Consider the following 14384-nt stretch of genomic DNA (forward strand, 5'->3'; position numbering starts at 1 on the left):
CCAGTATATTATGCTAGAGCCAGCAAAGTATACCGGTCCAGCATAATATGTTGGAAGTTCATATACAGGTGCACCGAACTCCAGTATATTATGCTGGACCGGTCTCTGTTACAGCAAAATAGTGGCTATTTTTCATTGATTAGTATTTGCAGGCACATAAGAAGAAAATTGCGATAGGTTTCACAACGGATGTGGTAAGCATTAAGGATGCATAGCCCTGCATACAATTGCAAAGTCCCGATAGAACTTGGAAAAATGACACTGTATAGCACTCTCAAAATAATAGTCGAAAAATTGTATATCTTTTGTATATATATACATTATGTATGTTATATACAAAAATTATACACTTTTTCGGCTATCAAATGTAAATAGCTTCTATCGCGGGCTAGAAGTGATAATACCCCAAAGAACTTCAAAACACAACATTAATTGTGAAAAGAATTGCTCTTCCAAAATATAATATTTTCATAGAAAGTAGGAAAAAGTAAACATAAGAGTAACTGCAGCTTCAAAAGAAAATGAGGCCATCAAAATCCCTACATAGGAGATGCTGTATTTACTAGTTTATATACCCTTTCAGGAATTTGAAGAAAAGCTTCATACCCCAAATTTTCTTTTACAGAGTTCCAATTTCGCTTGATAATTGTTGCCAATACATAAATTTATATAACTATGGCTGCATGACACTGCTAACTATATATCAGTAGCCTCTTGTACAAGACTAATTCCAGTAATTTGGACGAACGTGTCTTGTAAATGCTAGTATTCATCTTCGTCTCTTGACCGAAGTACCCTCCGAAGAACAGAAGCAACAGCACCAAGAACCAAGAACAGGACCAGCGTATCGAATCCACCTCCAACGCCAACGGCAACACCAGGGCCTGGTGCGAAGAACGAGAAAGGCGACCAGCCCCATCCACCATAGAATGGCACACCATACCCATATCCACCAACTAGAGGAGGAGCAACTGGTGGATTGACATATATATTTGTTCTGAAAAGGCAAAGCAAGAACAATGTCATGGTCTCATGAAGCAGGATGATGTGAACTAGTCTATTTAAGGGATTTCAACAATCTGCACGTCAATACAAGTGATGGATCATGTAACTAGAAAAGCTAGTTGAACCAGGATACCCTTCACTAGATGAAATATCATAATTCAGTCTGGAATTACAGTTTAATATAACTCTAGCATATTCAACACAATGACTTCTCTACCATGGAAGCGTTGCAGTAAAATTTTGTTGCATAATTTGGTCGTTGGGTTCCTCTAATCCCTTGTATTTATCCATTACTTTTCCTCTTTCCAGACAACAATATTTCCTTAACTTCAGAAATAGATGAACTTTTTTACTACATTAAGAAAGAACTCCAGTAGAGAAACACAATTTGATGTCATATCACTTACATCTGATATCTAAGTTTTGTCTTAATTAATCATCTTTTTCTAAGCATAAAAAAAGATACAGATGACTAACCAAAACAAGCTTTGAGAAATAAGGATAGCAACAAACATCTTCTTGGATAAAGAGAAATTTCTCCACCACCGTATAAAATAAGCAAATTGCACTTTAGAAACTAGAAAGTAGGATGTGCTATGTCATATATATTGAGATTTGTTTACTCCCTCGATTTCAGATCCACAAAAAAGAAAAATAAACAAACAAATAAACAAAATGAAAGGAGCAAGAGGGCTGAATGGATACATGCTCTATTACAAAATTACAATACAATCACAATCCAAAAAGCTGCCCACATCGACTTATCATCTTTCATACACACATGCACAACAATACAGAGATATTGACTACAAGAAACTTTTCCATCCTACAGAACTAAGTGAAAAGGGGGATGGAGCAAACGAGTTAGATGGTTTGACTCCTACTCTTTGCAGTTAAGGTTGTCCTACTTCAACAAAAGCGGCACAAATCTACTACCTAAGGAATTTCAGAGATTCTGGTACTAATGATTTCAGTAAGATAGAAAAAACAAATTAGAAACTCGTGATCGGTGGTAAGTGGGGATTGAAAAGAAGAGTTCTAACTACCAAAAATTCTCAATAGAGGGTAAACAGCCTTCTATTCAGCAAAAAAGACCGGAGAAAGCACTAGCAAGTGCAATATCCTATCCCCCAACCCGTAGCAAGTGTTCCAGGGAGGGGGAATCTTTAAAACCCAGGCTTTTTACTTCCAGAAGGCAGCTTGGAATGCTAAATTTTGTTGCCCTTCAGTCAACTTAATCTAGAAAGGGCCACTAATGTGTACAAGCACTTAGAAGGCAGAAAGCAATCTCGGAATCTCTGCTCTAGCAAGTGGCGGAGCCAAGAATTTACACAAACGGATTCCGAAAAACACTAGAATGTAACACTTGGGCTTTGAACCTATGATCTGAAGCAATTTCTGAACCCCCTTTGTTACTTTACTAGAATTTTTTCCCTCATGAAAAGGGGATTCAACGGTTAAATATAACCACAAAAAAGTTCGTTCTTGGCCTATTTATTCTTCAATGAAGGGGATTCAATTAAACCCCCTTTCTTCGCTTAGCTCTGCCTCTGGGTATAACCATTCTTCAGACTACTGTGGTGAAACATTAGGAAATGGTCAAGTTGATACAATACAAGGTATGACGGGAAAAAAAAGTATACGATACAAGGCGCAATAACTAGTTGGGATGCATGACCTTGATAGCTCACATGCAGAACTGACTAACGTCAGCGGAATACAGAAGAACAGAACAGCCACCCAGTATAATCCCACAAGTGGGGTCTGGGAAGGGTAGGATGTACGCAGCCTTACCCCTACCCTGGTCAGTAGAATACACTTGAAGAATAATCTGACACACGCATTTCTGATTCGATTAAGACCGGATAGATTCCTACAGTTATGCTAGCTCATTGATCATGCTTAATTAAGCAAGCCACAACTTTCTGATCATGACAAGAAGAAGTTTTAGAGAAATCATATACAAAAATGAGCAGAGAATAGGACCTGAGACAAAGAAAGGAAAGCTCTACCAAGGTTCTGCTATCATATTCACCTTAGAAATGAGAGAACTTTCTACACGATTCGAGTATAGACTAGATAGTAAATGGCTGGGAAAGTTTTGTAGCTTAATATTTGGTACAAGAGAACCTCTTCAATATATTGTGGACACCATGTACAAAATTAGCTAACCCAAAATTAATCAATCTGAGACGATAAATTGAGTCTAACATAAACCAGCCATGGGACCTCAAAAGCTCACGAGAGCTCTTTGTTGTCCAGCAAAGACGCCATCCCACGTAAGTCTAACAAGTCTAATTCAAATGGTTTTGTGGCCAAAAGTTACAAGAACAATCGAAGGCATGAACTTTAATTATAGCACAATTCTCCCAATCCTACATCAAACTAGATCCATATGTCAATGCGTTTTCCCCGAGATACTAAACTGTAAGAATTATTTTCCTCAAAACAAAAGTTGAGTTGAGAACACTACATTCATAATAGAATCCACTAATAGCATTTGGTCATGATCCTTTGGCATATGTAACAGTAGTTGGATCTTCTCATCCACATAACTGCAAACCTTTGCCTATCCTTTGAGCAGAAAAACTACAATGTGTATGTTGGCTGAGAATGCTACAAATACAGTTTTGTAACAGTTCATCTTATTTTGGGGAAAGGTTTGATGCAAGGCTGAGCATACCATTTTCAAGTGATTTGAGAAAACAAAAAAATAAAATTATTCACCACAATATCTAAGTTGAGTTTCTTTAGCAAGGACTTCGTTTTAAACTTTTGACAGAACAAATTCCTGCTTCCTTTTTATACGGTAATTTGTACATCAAATAACATGAGAGGGCACAAACCTTATGTTTTCACTTTTTATGGGTACATGTAAATACAAAATAGCTATTTGGATCTTGGAGGCCAGACGAAAAGTGATTCCTAGACTTCGTGATGGAGTGAATTATTCTTTCAAAAAGATCAATCAGAGTTCATGACCAACAAGAATCAGTAAAGTTGGAAAGTTACTATGCTAAAATAATTCACAAACCGTGAACTTCTTCAGCACTGAACTATTTGAGAAGCCCGAAAAAGCTTTACCAACCAAAAAAAAAAAAGGATGCTTGAAAAAGAGTAATCTAAACAAGGAAAAAATACTATCAGGTGTCTTCCATAGCTAATAACCATGGTCCAGGTGGGAAAATGGAGAATAATGGTGACGATTAACATACATTGTTGAATGCAAAAAAAAGTACAGGTTTAAAGTACGTGGAGTAGGAAGCTGGTTGAAAAAAGGAGTAGGAAGCTGAAATAAGTCTACATTCCCATGAATTGTGATATTAACAGCTAGTCTTAGTAAACCTAGCTAAAAGCTTTTGTTCATCCAATAGGTAATGAGAATAACATCCAATAAAAGTACAGATTACCACCACGTTTCATTCTTTAACAATAAGACCTTGACCTGGAAGCTATATTCATGCACTTGACCCATACACTTATGTCCCAATATTTGACTATATTCCATTTGTATATTCCACTTTTTGACCTGTCTAGCATGTCGTCTGTACTATTTCTATAAAAAGCAAAACTATGGCCATAAAGATTCTTGTGTTGTACCTTTATAGCCAATATCAAGAACATTAGAATCACACCCAGTAGGGAATTTAACTATTTCTAGTCTTGTTGAATGAATCTTTTAGGTTCAACATGCACATTTGCTTTAGCATTGTTTGCACTATGTACTGAAGTAATGTATATGCAACCAATTACTAACAGTTCTCTTTTTATTTACTTCACCATCCACGCCATATTCATGAGAGCTTACTGCATTTTATAAGTTATTAGTGGAAGGAATTAAGGAACTTGAAAGCCTAGAGAAGAAATCATAACCTAAAGATGGTGGGATTGTTTCTATTAGAACATGAGATCTTTCCATAATAATATAAAACACAAAGTTATACACACTTATGTAACTCAAAAGTAACATAGGCTCTTCCCGGACATTTGTCCTAACCTTTACTAGTGGAAAGTTTTACAAATAAAAGTTAAGAGTTCAGCTCAAAGAAGCACACTTCCAGCACACCTATGTTCTTTCAAATGGTTCAAAACAGAACTTCTCGCATTAAAATTGTCTTGATCCCAGTGACTGAAATCTCTAGCACATCTTTCGTGGCTTCAGTGTTTTCTCCTCATTATATGGAAAACATCACATTTGTGACAGATTTAACACTGCCTTCTCCTTTTACTCCTGCCAAGTTACCACTTCTTTCCCTTTCACTTCTATCCAAACTATGTCAAATTGAAACCTTCCTTTCGAGTCTAAATTTCAATTCTAGAAGCATTTCACCTATCCAGATACAATCATTCGACAGAAGTCCAAGGCAAATACAACTATAGGTGTTGTACTGTTTGGCACCGAGAGTACTATACTTATAGAAGAGGACACAACTATTACATTGATATCTCTACACACTACCAAGTTCAAATTTTTATCATATATTGTATATCTGGGACAATCGTATTCTTCTCTATTGCAATAATAAGATAGATTTAATAATACAGCTATTCATTTTCAAATGAGTATATATTTGCAGTTATAAACATGTTGTATAATTTTAATTATTACGAGTCCAATTTAACTTCAATAATGAGTCAAATTAGTCTTTAGTAAGGAAAATAGGACCTACATTTGAAACGAAGTACATTAATGCGATACTATTAGATTAGACAAAGAGTTTAAGAAAGAGAAAGACTTTCGAAACTTGGGGTACTAAACATGTTATAAAGCCCACACGGCTTCGGTCTAGTGAGGAGAGTGCAGCACGTGATGTGTGGGTTAGATGCATGTCACAGAATCAAATATTGCTGCAGATGAAAACTTGATATTCAAGCGGAGAAGGATTGAGCAGAAGATCCATTATCCACCTAATTTCGAACCATATGCACAGACCCTGAGGATTTCTCGATCATAAGAAAAGCAAGCCATGACATTTTCGTAGTATAAAGGCATGTCATTAAGGCTAAAATGGAAAATTCTAAAATCAAATTGCTCCATATCATTTTTTGGAACAGCTAAAAAGTAAAGAGTGTCACATAAAAGAGAAGGCAACAAACAGCAAGCAGTAAACAGATTCTTTAAGGGAAAAAAAGAGTGGAAAATACCTAGAATTATTGATCCTAGGTGAAGAAGAGCGAGGAGCTGAAGATCGAAAAGCCTGACCACCAACTCGACCACCAGTCTTAGCAGCTGAAGCTGGATCCACTGTCAATACCCCAGCTGCCACTGCTACTAATGCCAACTTACCCCATTTATTTTCACTTTTCCTGAAAATGAAAAACAACATACTTACTTGGTTCATTAAGAACCCAGAAAATGAAAGATAATAAATGAAAACTTTTTACCTAAAAGAGTCTTGTGGTTCATCATCTGGGGTGTGTTTGCACAAGATTTTAGTGATATGCACAGGAAAGTAAGTGGTATTTCTTCTGGGTCTGAATGTTGAAGAAAAAGGAGGACTAATTAGGAAACTTTGCTGTAGAAATGCTACAGACATTTCTCTCTTTCTTTGTTGGAACTTCAAGTGATTAGCACAAGAGTTCAGAATTGAAGTGGATTCTACTTTGAGTCGATGCTGTTCTAATATTTGCCAAAGGTTCATCCAGTTGATGACTGTCAAGTGTCCACGTGGGGGTGTTGTAGTGATGGATATATGTTAGAATATTCAAGAATATATTTGTATTGGAACAAACATAAAGTTAATCAAACGGCTGTTCGGTGATTACATCAAACATATAAGTAATAAAGAAACTGGGGATTGAAATATTGAAATACACTAAGAACTCTAAAAAATAAATTAATTTTAAAAAGTCCAAAGTAATACTTGTACATGTATAATAATTGGTAAAGCTAATTCTTGCATTATTAAAAGTTGTAATAGAAAACCAAAATCGTTTAGCATTTGGTATTTGCAAGTTTATTTAATTCATATCTAAATAGGATTTGTAATTAGGATTATATAGGAATAAGTTTTCATATTTCTAGTTAAAATAGTTTCACACTATTATGAATAGAAGCGTTCCTAGCTTATTTTAATGCGTGGGGATGTGTGGAGGAAAAATAAAGGATTGTAGAAACCATTCGAAAATTTAACAAAATTATTTTTCCTTCATACTAGTATCAGAGCTTCTACGATCTTGGGAAAGAATCAAATAGTTTTCATAACCAGCGGGCGGTGCTAGCCAATATATGCTGTCTGTCTGGCCAATGATATGTTGGCAACGCCGGACCAAAAAAAAAAAAATTATGCTGAAAGGGATTGAGCAAAAAGATTACAAGTTTAAAGAGGTGCAAACAATTATGGCACATGAAGAAGAGACTCTTCTCCAAAAGTTGAAAAAAAGTGGTAAAGCACATCAATAGGAGTTGAAGACAAGTGTTTTAACAAAATTAATTGTTGGTGGAAAAGCACATCAATGGGAGTTGTTGACAGTGTTTCAGTAAAAGTAGAAGTTGAAGAGAAGTGCAAAAAAAAAAAAGTTAGTCGTACATAATTTTGAATTACGAGAGAATATTGAAAAACTAATTCAAAGCTGTAATAGAAAACCAAAATTATTTAGGATCTAGTATTTGCAAGTTTACTTAATTCATGTATGAATAGAATTTGTATTCAGAATTATATATGAATAAATTTTCTTGTTTCTAGTTAAAATAGGTTTCATACTATTATAAATAGGGTGTTCCTAGCTTCTTTTAATGTGTGGAGGAAAAATAAAGAATTCTAGAGTCCGTTCAGAAATTTACTAAATTACTTTTCCTTCATATTGGCATTAGAGCTTCTACAATCTTGGGAGATATTCAAATAATTTCTACTGCCGGCAAACGGTGCTAGCCAATATATGCCACATATCTGAACAATGATTATGCTGGTAACACTGGGCCAATGATGTATGCATAAAAATATAATTATGTTGAAAGGGATTGAGCAAAGATACTACAAGTTAAATAGGTGCAAACAAATATGGCACGAGATGAATAGACTCTTCTCTAAAGCTGAAAGAAAGTGATAAAAAAATATTGTGTGTTTAGGGGGTGAGGGAGTTGGAAATAAGTGCTTCAACAAAATTAGGTGTTGGTGACAATGTGCATCAACCAAAGTTGAAGACAAGTGCTTCAAAGTGCATCAAAGAAAATTGAAGACAGGTACTTCAATAAAATTGGGTGCTGGTGACAAAGTACATCAATAGTAGTTGAAGACAAGTGCTTCAACAAAATCGGATGTTGATGACAAAGTGCATCAATGTGAGTTGAAGACAGGTGCTTCAACAAAATCGATTGGTGGCAAAGTATACCAACAGGAGTTACTGACAAGTGCTTCAACAAAAGTAGAAGCTGGAGAGAAGCGCTTAAAAAAAATCGGACGTATATAATTTTGATTTACGGAAAAATATTGAAAAACTAATTCAAAGTTATACTAGAAAATTAATATTATTTAAGAATTGTTATTTGCAAATTTATTTAATTCATGTCTAAGTAGGATTTATAGTCACAATTATAGAGGATTAAGTTTTTTATTTCTAATTAAAATAGGTTTCAAACTATAATAAATAGAAATTTTCCTAGGTTATTTTAATATGTGGATTTGTGGAGGAGAAATAAAAAATTAGAGAGACCATTCAAAAATTTAATAAATTAATTTTCCTTCAATATTGATTGCATAGCAATCTAATCTGTATTACTCACTCTTCCCAAACTAATAGTAACTTTATCTAAAAAAATGTATTCCAAATAATTATCATGGTAACAATTAAAAACTAAATTTGTTAATTGTTTTTAATTATATCTTTAATGTTTAAGAAGTACTAGTAATTCTTTTTAATAGAGCTCAACTATCGAAAACTATTTAATAAAGGTAACTTAATAAACTATATCTTGTATTTATTATTTTCTTAATGAGCATGAAAAGAGGCGACAATTGAAATTAGATAAGAAATCAGTAAACTTAATGCCTCAATATCCACAGCGAAAAAAATAAGACATTATTAATATTTAATGCTACTGAATATAGGCCATTACAAATTCAAATATTGTTTATAGGATAGTGTAAACTTAATGCTTTTTTTTATAGGAAAAATGCTATGTGTATCTTATTTCCTTTTGTGAAGCAAGGACATGGGTGGAAGAGGGGCATTTACCTTACCTTCCCATAATAATGATCGGCTGGAATCCAACCTTCTAAACAAAAAATTGTAACCTAACAATTAAAGGATCAACTGTATGACCTTTATTAGGTTCATGGTGGCTCAAATGTTATCTCCACTGCCTTGAGTTGATGGATTCTGAAGGAGGTGACTTCCCATTTGTCCAATTTCAATAGTCCTCTCACTTGTCTCGGTAGATCACTAAACTAAACTGATTGAAGATGATGTTACTTCTATGTATATGGCTCATTGTTGCTAGCTTATCCGCTACTCTGTTTGCTTCTCGGTAGTAATGTCTTGGAACAATTTCTTTGGTTTTCATTAGTAGTTTGATTTGACTTACAGTCTGCATTATTCTCCAAGGTATTTCACCTTCCTCCTTGACGCAGGCTACGAGTAGTGCTGAATCTGCCTCCCCGATAATTCTACTCAAGCCCATTTGCACGCAGCACTTGAGCCCCAATAGCATGGCCTTACTCTCCCCTTCGTTGCTTGTTCCATTTACGAGAAAGCATGAGTATGCTAAGACGAAATTTCCAAAACTGTCTCTTATAATTCCTCATGCTCCACTATTCCCTTCTTGGCAGCTTCCATCGCTATTTAGTTTATAGGACATTGGTGGTGGTTTCACCCATCTCACTAACTTGCTAGTTCTATGCACCATAGGTTGATCAATGAGTTTTTGTAACTGATCCCACGAGAGCTGTTGTTGTAGCTTTCCGAACTTCTGTCTGACTACCTTTACTAGATTTGCGGTTATAAGCTTTTCGGATCTCCTGCTCTGTGGTGCTTGTCCCCCATACTTTGAGGCGCATCTGGATCTCTATAGCTCCCACGTTATGATTGCAGGTAATACCCTAGCCATGAAGGCTATCACTAGATTCATATGTCTGTGGTTCCACCATTGGAGAAGTATATGGTTGTACTGTTGGTTTCCAACTTGTAGACCAAATGAGGCAACAAATTTTTTCCAAATATCTTGAGCATATGTACCCTCCCAAAATAGATGTGCTGAGGTTTCTAGTGTTGTTGAGGTTGGAGTGCAACAGTAGCATCTTGGTTGAATGGTGTAACCAAGTTTTGCTATTTTCTCATCTGTGGGCATCTTATTGTATAGCACCCTCCATGTCACGAAGGCCATTTTGAATGGAATATTCTTGTGCCAAAATTTTGTCGATGAACGCAACTTCTTTTCTTTGCCTTAGTAGATCCCAAGTTGTGGCTACAGAAAACTTCTCATTGCTACTTTCAGTCCATACTACTCTATCATGAGTTTCAAGGTAGAGCACTGTATGTTGTCCCTCCAAAATATTTCTTATAGCTATTGGGACCTCTATCCCCACTTCTTCTATTTGTCATTCGCCCTTAACCAGTACTTCATTGAGCTTGACATCGTTGGGATTGACTCCATCTGATAGGAGGCTAAAGAGGGGCCCTTGTTTAGTCCAATTGTCGAACCAAAAGGATATGTTCCCTTGCCCAGGTATCCACACCATGCTTTGTTCTATTTCCAGCTTAATGTCACACATTGCCTTCCAACTCTGCGACTGACCTCCATGCCATTGTGATGCTAGTGGGTGTCTTCTTTTGCAATATTTTGCAATCATGAAGCTTCTCTATAGAGAGTTCCCAGTTCGCAAATTCCACCATGTTTTTGTTGTGAACGCCGAGCAAATGTCTTGGAGTCTTCTAATTTGAACTCCGCCTTCGCTATATGGTTGACATAGTGTCTTCCATGCGACCCAGTGGTGCCTATCTTTCCCATCCGTTCCTCTCCAGAAGAAATTTGCTAGTGTCTTCTCAATTTGTGTCAGCACCCATTAGGTGGATGCATTTCTGAGAGTGTGTGAATTGGAATCTCTTGAAGGACATGCCGAATGAGTATAGCCTTACCTCCAGGTGACAGAAACTTGTTTTGCCATCCTTTTACTCTGCTAGTTACTTTGTTGATCATCTCGGAAAAATAGGCTATCTTTTGTCTCCCTACGAATAATGGACATCCCAGGTATTTGACTGGGAACTGTTTGTGTTGCATTCCTGTAATAGAGGAAATCCTTCTTATTCTGTCTGGGGGTATTCCCAGAGCCACCATGAAATAGCTCTTGCTTTTATTAATCTGTTGGCCTGATATTTTTTCATATTTTGTCAAAGTCTTCATAACTAGCCTCATTGTCTTCTTTTTGCCGCTAACAAATAGTATCATGTCGTCCGCAAAGGCTAGATGATTGACTTGCGGCCCTTGCCTCGGAATGTAGAAACCTGTGAATCTTCTATTCTCATAGAGGTTGTTCACCATATTGGATAGCAGCTCGACACTTAGAACAAATAATGATGGCAATATAGGGTCGCCTTATCTCAAGCCATTCTCTGATTTGAAGAAACCATGTCTTTGGCCATTTACAATTAATGAATACGAGTTGCTTGATATGTGTCTATGGATCATGTCAATCCATACCTCTGAGAAGCCCAATTTCTCCATTAGTTTGCACAGGTAAGGCCAGGCAACTCTATCGTATGTCTTTTCCATATCAAGTTTCAGTACCACATTTCCACCTTGAGTTGGTTTCTGTATTCCTTTGAGCATCTCTTATGCCTGTTACACCTCCTTTTTCACCTGTGCTCGCAGGGGCGTAGGGGAGTTTTTCCAATTAAAGGACAATCGAAACGGGATTTATTATTTAATTCAGAGTCGCCACTTGGGATATTTATGGTGTCCCAAGTCACCGGTTGAATCCCGAATCGAGGAAAAGATTGACTCTGTATTACAGTCCGCGAACCAGAAATCCGGATAAGGAATTCTGTTAACCCGGGAGAAGGTGTTAGACATTCTCGAGTTCCGTGGTTCTAGCACGGTCGCTCAAATGTCATATTCGGCTTATTTATCTGATTTTAATACATGTTGAACCTATGTGCAAATTTTAACTTTTTACCGCTTTTATTATTATTATTTTTAACGAGAATTGCAACGTCGTGAAAACACATCTCGAACCACGTCACATCAATGCACCTGTGGTTATTGACACATTTCGACTCCATTGAGATTTGGATTTGGGTCACATAATTGTGCACCCGAGTTTAAGAAAGTAAATTATTAAAAGCGCGTCTAAAATGACTAGCGCGTTGTTATCTGGGGAAGGTCGTGAAATTCACTAAACGGCCCTCCCGAATTCTAAGTATTTTCATATAATATTTATTGAGGACCCCGCATTTTGTATTTTTGTTTGGCGAGGCTCGTCTCATCATTTTATTAAAAGGCCAACCTAAAAGTGACTATGATTTTCTATTTGTTTGTCTCTAAAAAATTTCCCTAATTTAATTAAGAACTGAATTATACCAAGCTAAACTATACATTGAATTTTAAAACAGATCCAAATCTACGCACTAAACGGGCCTATTTGAAAGTTGCAGTGAATGGGAATCGTTCCCAGCTTTGGAAAGGGGAGCTACTTGGGCCTATGGGGAGTAAAACAGGCCCAAACAGTCGTAGCCCCCCTATACCAATATCGAATCCTGGTGTGGGCAAAATAATCCAAACAGGCTAAGAGGCCAGGAACAAAGTGTTATTAACTCAAAACCTTCTGATTTCTCTAGCTAAGTTGCTCAGAACCAAAATCGAATTAACTAGGACCAAAAGGAAATATCCATCAAGATTAGTCTAATAGTTTACTCAAATCAGGTAAATACACTAAACTAACTATGAATCATGCTTTTCCGGTTCCAGTTCGACATTCAAATTCATGCAACGTTTAGTTAATAATAGTGAGGCTAGACAAGGCTACATGATTCCAAAACAAGTGTTAACCTAAATATCTGAACATTAACAGGGCTCAAGCAACGATATAGACACCATGAACGATTTTCATACATCTCAGCTTAGCTAAGAGACCACCCTCATCACACACATGCTTAAGACTTTAACACACTACTGGATTCAATGTCTGCCTACTGGTTTCAACTCAATGTTGTTAATACAAGTGAAATCCATGAACTTCTAAACCATTTTCCATGTCATCCTGCTTTTAATTCTGGAATTATACCACACAAAACGAAATTAAATCAATACTATAATAGTTCTATCAGTTCAGTTATACACCATAAAACCAAAATGAGTTTAAACAAATACAAATTATCTACTACTACTCTACTAACAGCTTAAACACATAAATTCCAAAGAAGACCATTTTATTTCAGCTTTCAATTCAAACGGCTACATTGGGCCAGTTTCAGGCGTGTACCTGGATTGGGAAAACAGAACAAAGAAGGAAGAGCAGTCAGCAGCAGCGGATGATACAACAACACCAACAGCAAATCACCAGCAGTAATGGAAGAGTTAAAACAAAAACCAATATAGCAATACCACTCTCCAAATCAGAAATACACTCAAACCAAAGACCACACTGATTTGTAGAACCAAACAACAATACGGATGCCCAAACAGAACAAACTGAGCTCGGATAAGTTCAGAAACAGAATCAATAGACTGCCAAATAGATTCAACAATCAAAAGGGGGCAAGAACCACTACTTGGAATCTAAATTCTGCCTAGAACTCAATGGAACAACACCCTTTCTTTTAAACTATCTCTCAGAACTGATTCAAAACTCAAAAATGTTCACTCAGATTGACTTTTCGTCACTCCAGGTCTCCCAATGCCTATCTCTTCTCACTTAATCTTTTAACTCTCTGTCTTCTCTTTATATCTTTGAATTTTTCTCTCTGTGTTTTCACTCTCTCCCCTCTTACTGCTGTGAGCACGTGATTTTTGCCTTACGAAAAACTACTCCAAAATAAATCAAAAGATAAAATAAATTTCTTTTACTGTGTAATTTTTTGAATTTGCGTGGTGTTAAATACTTGTGTTATGTCCGTAAGTATTTAAATTTTCATAATAAAATGAAAAAAATAAAATAAAATACATACTGCATGCATATAGGATTTAATTATGCATTTAAAAGATAATTTAAATAAAATCACAAAAAAATATGCAATCGTTCTATTTTAAATATTCCACTGTGTGATTGATGTTTTGTCTATGTGTTAAATAATTGTTATAGAGTAATTAATATATTTTTGTGAAGTTAAAATTATTTTATAGTTAATATTAAAAATTTAAATTAGAAAAAATGAAAAAAAAAATATATATATATATATATATATACAAAATCGGACCTGGATTAAAATCCAGGCCCAAAACATTT

General features: G+C 35.9%; 1 protein-coding gene across 1 annotated transcript; it reads right to left on the reverse strand.

Annotated features, from left to right (window-relative positions):
• Positions 1-450: 450 nt before the first annotated feature.
• Positions 451-6685, reverse strand: LOC107799230 (uncharacterized). The gene is made up of 3 exons (XM_016622322.2): positions 6391-6685; positions 6151-6312; positions 451-997 (listed from the first exon to the last, which is right to left on the reverse strand). Exons 1-3 carry the CDS (start codon positions 6645-6647, stop codon positions 763-765), a joined length of 654 nt encoding a protein of 217 aa, XP_016477808.2. The 5' UTR covers positions 6648-6685; the 3' UTR covers positions 451-762.
• Positions 6686-14384: the final 7699 nt, after the last annotated feature.

The sequence above is a fragment of the Nicotiana tabacum genome, chromosome 18 (genome assembly GCF_000715075.1).
Source record: "Nicotiana tabacum cultivar K326 chromosome 18, ASM71507v2, whole genome shotgun sequence".
NCBI lineage: Eukaryota > Viridiplantae > Streptophyta > Magnoliopsida > Solanales > Solanaceae > Nicotiana > Nicotiana tabacum.

What these genes read in the sequence shown, in the direction of transcription:
- LOC107799230 (XM_016622322.2), bottom strand. Translation starts at nt 6,647, where the DNA reads ATGAACCTTTGGCAAATATTAGAACAGCATCGACTCAAAGTAGAATCC. An exon ending in GAACCACAAGACTCTTTTAG is followed by an intron (nt 6,313 to 6,390) that starts GTAAAAAGTTTT and finishes TTTCATTTTCAG; the next exon opens with GAAAAGTGAAAATAAATGGG. An exon ending in CCTAGGATCAATAATTCTAG is followed by an intron (nt 998 to 6,150) that starts GTATTTTCCACT and finishes TTGCCTTTTCAG; the next exon opens with AACAAATATATATGTCAATC.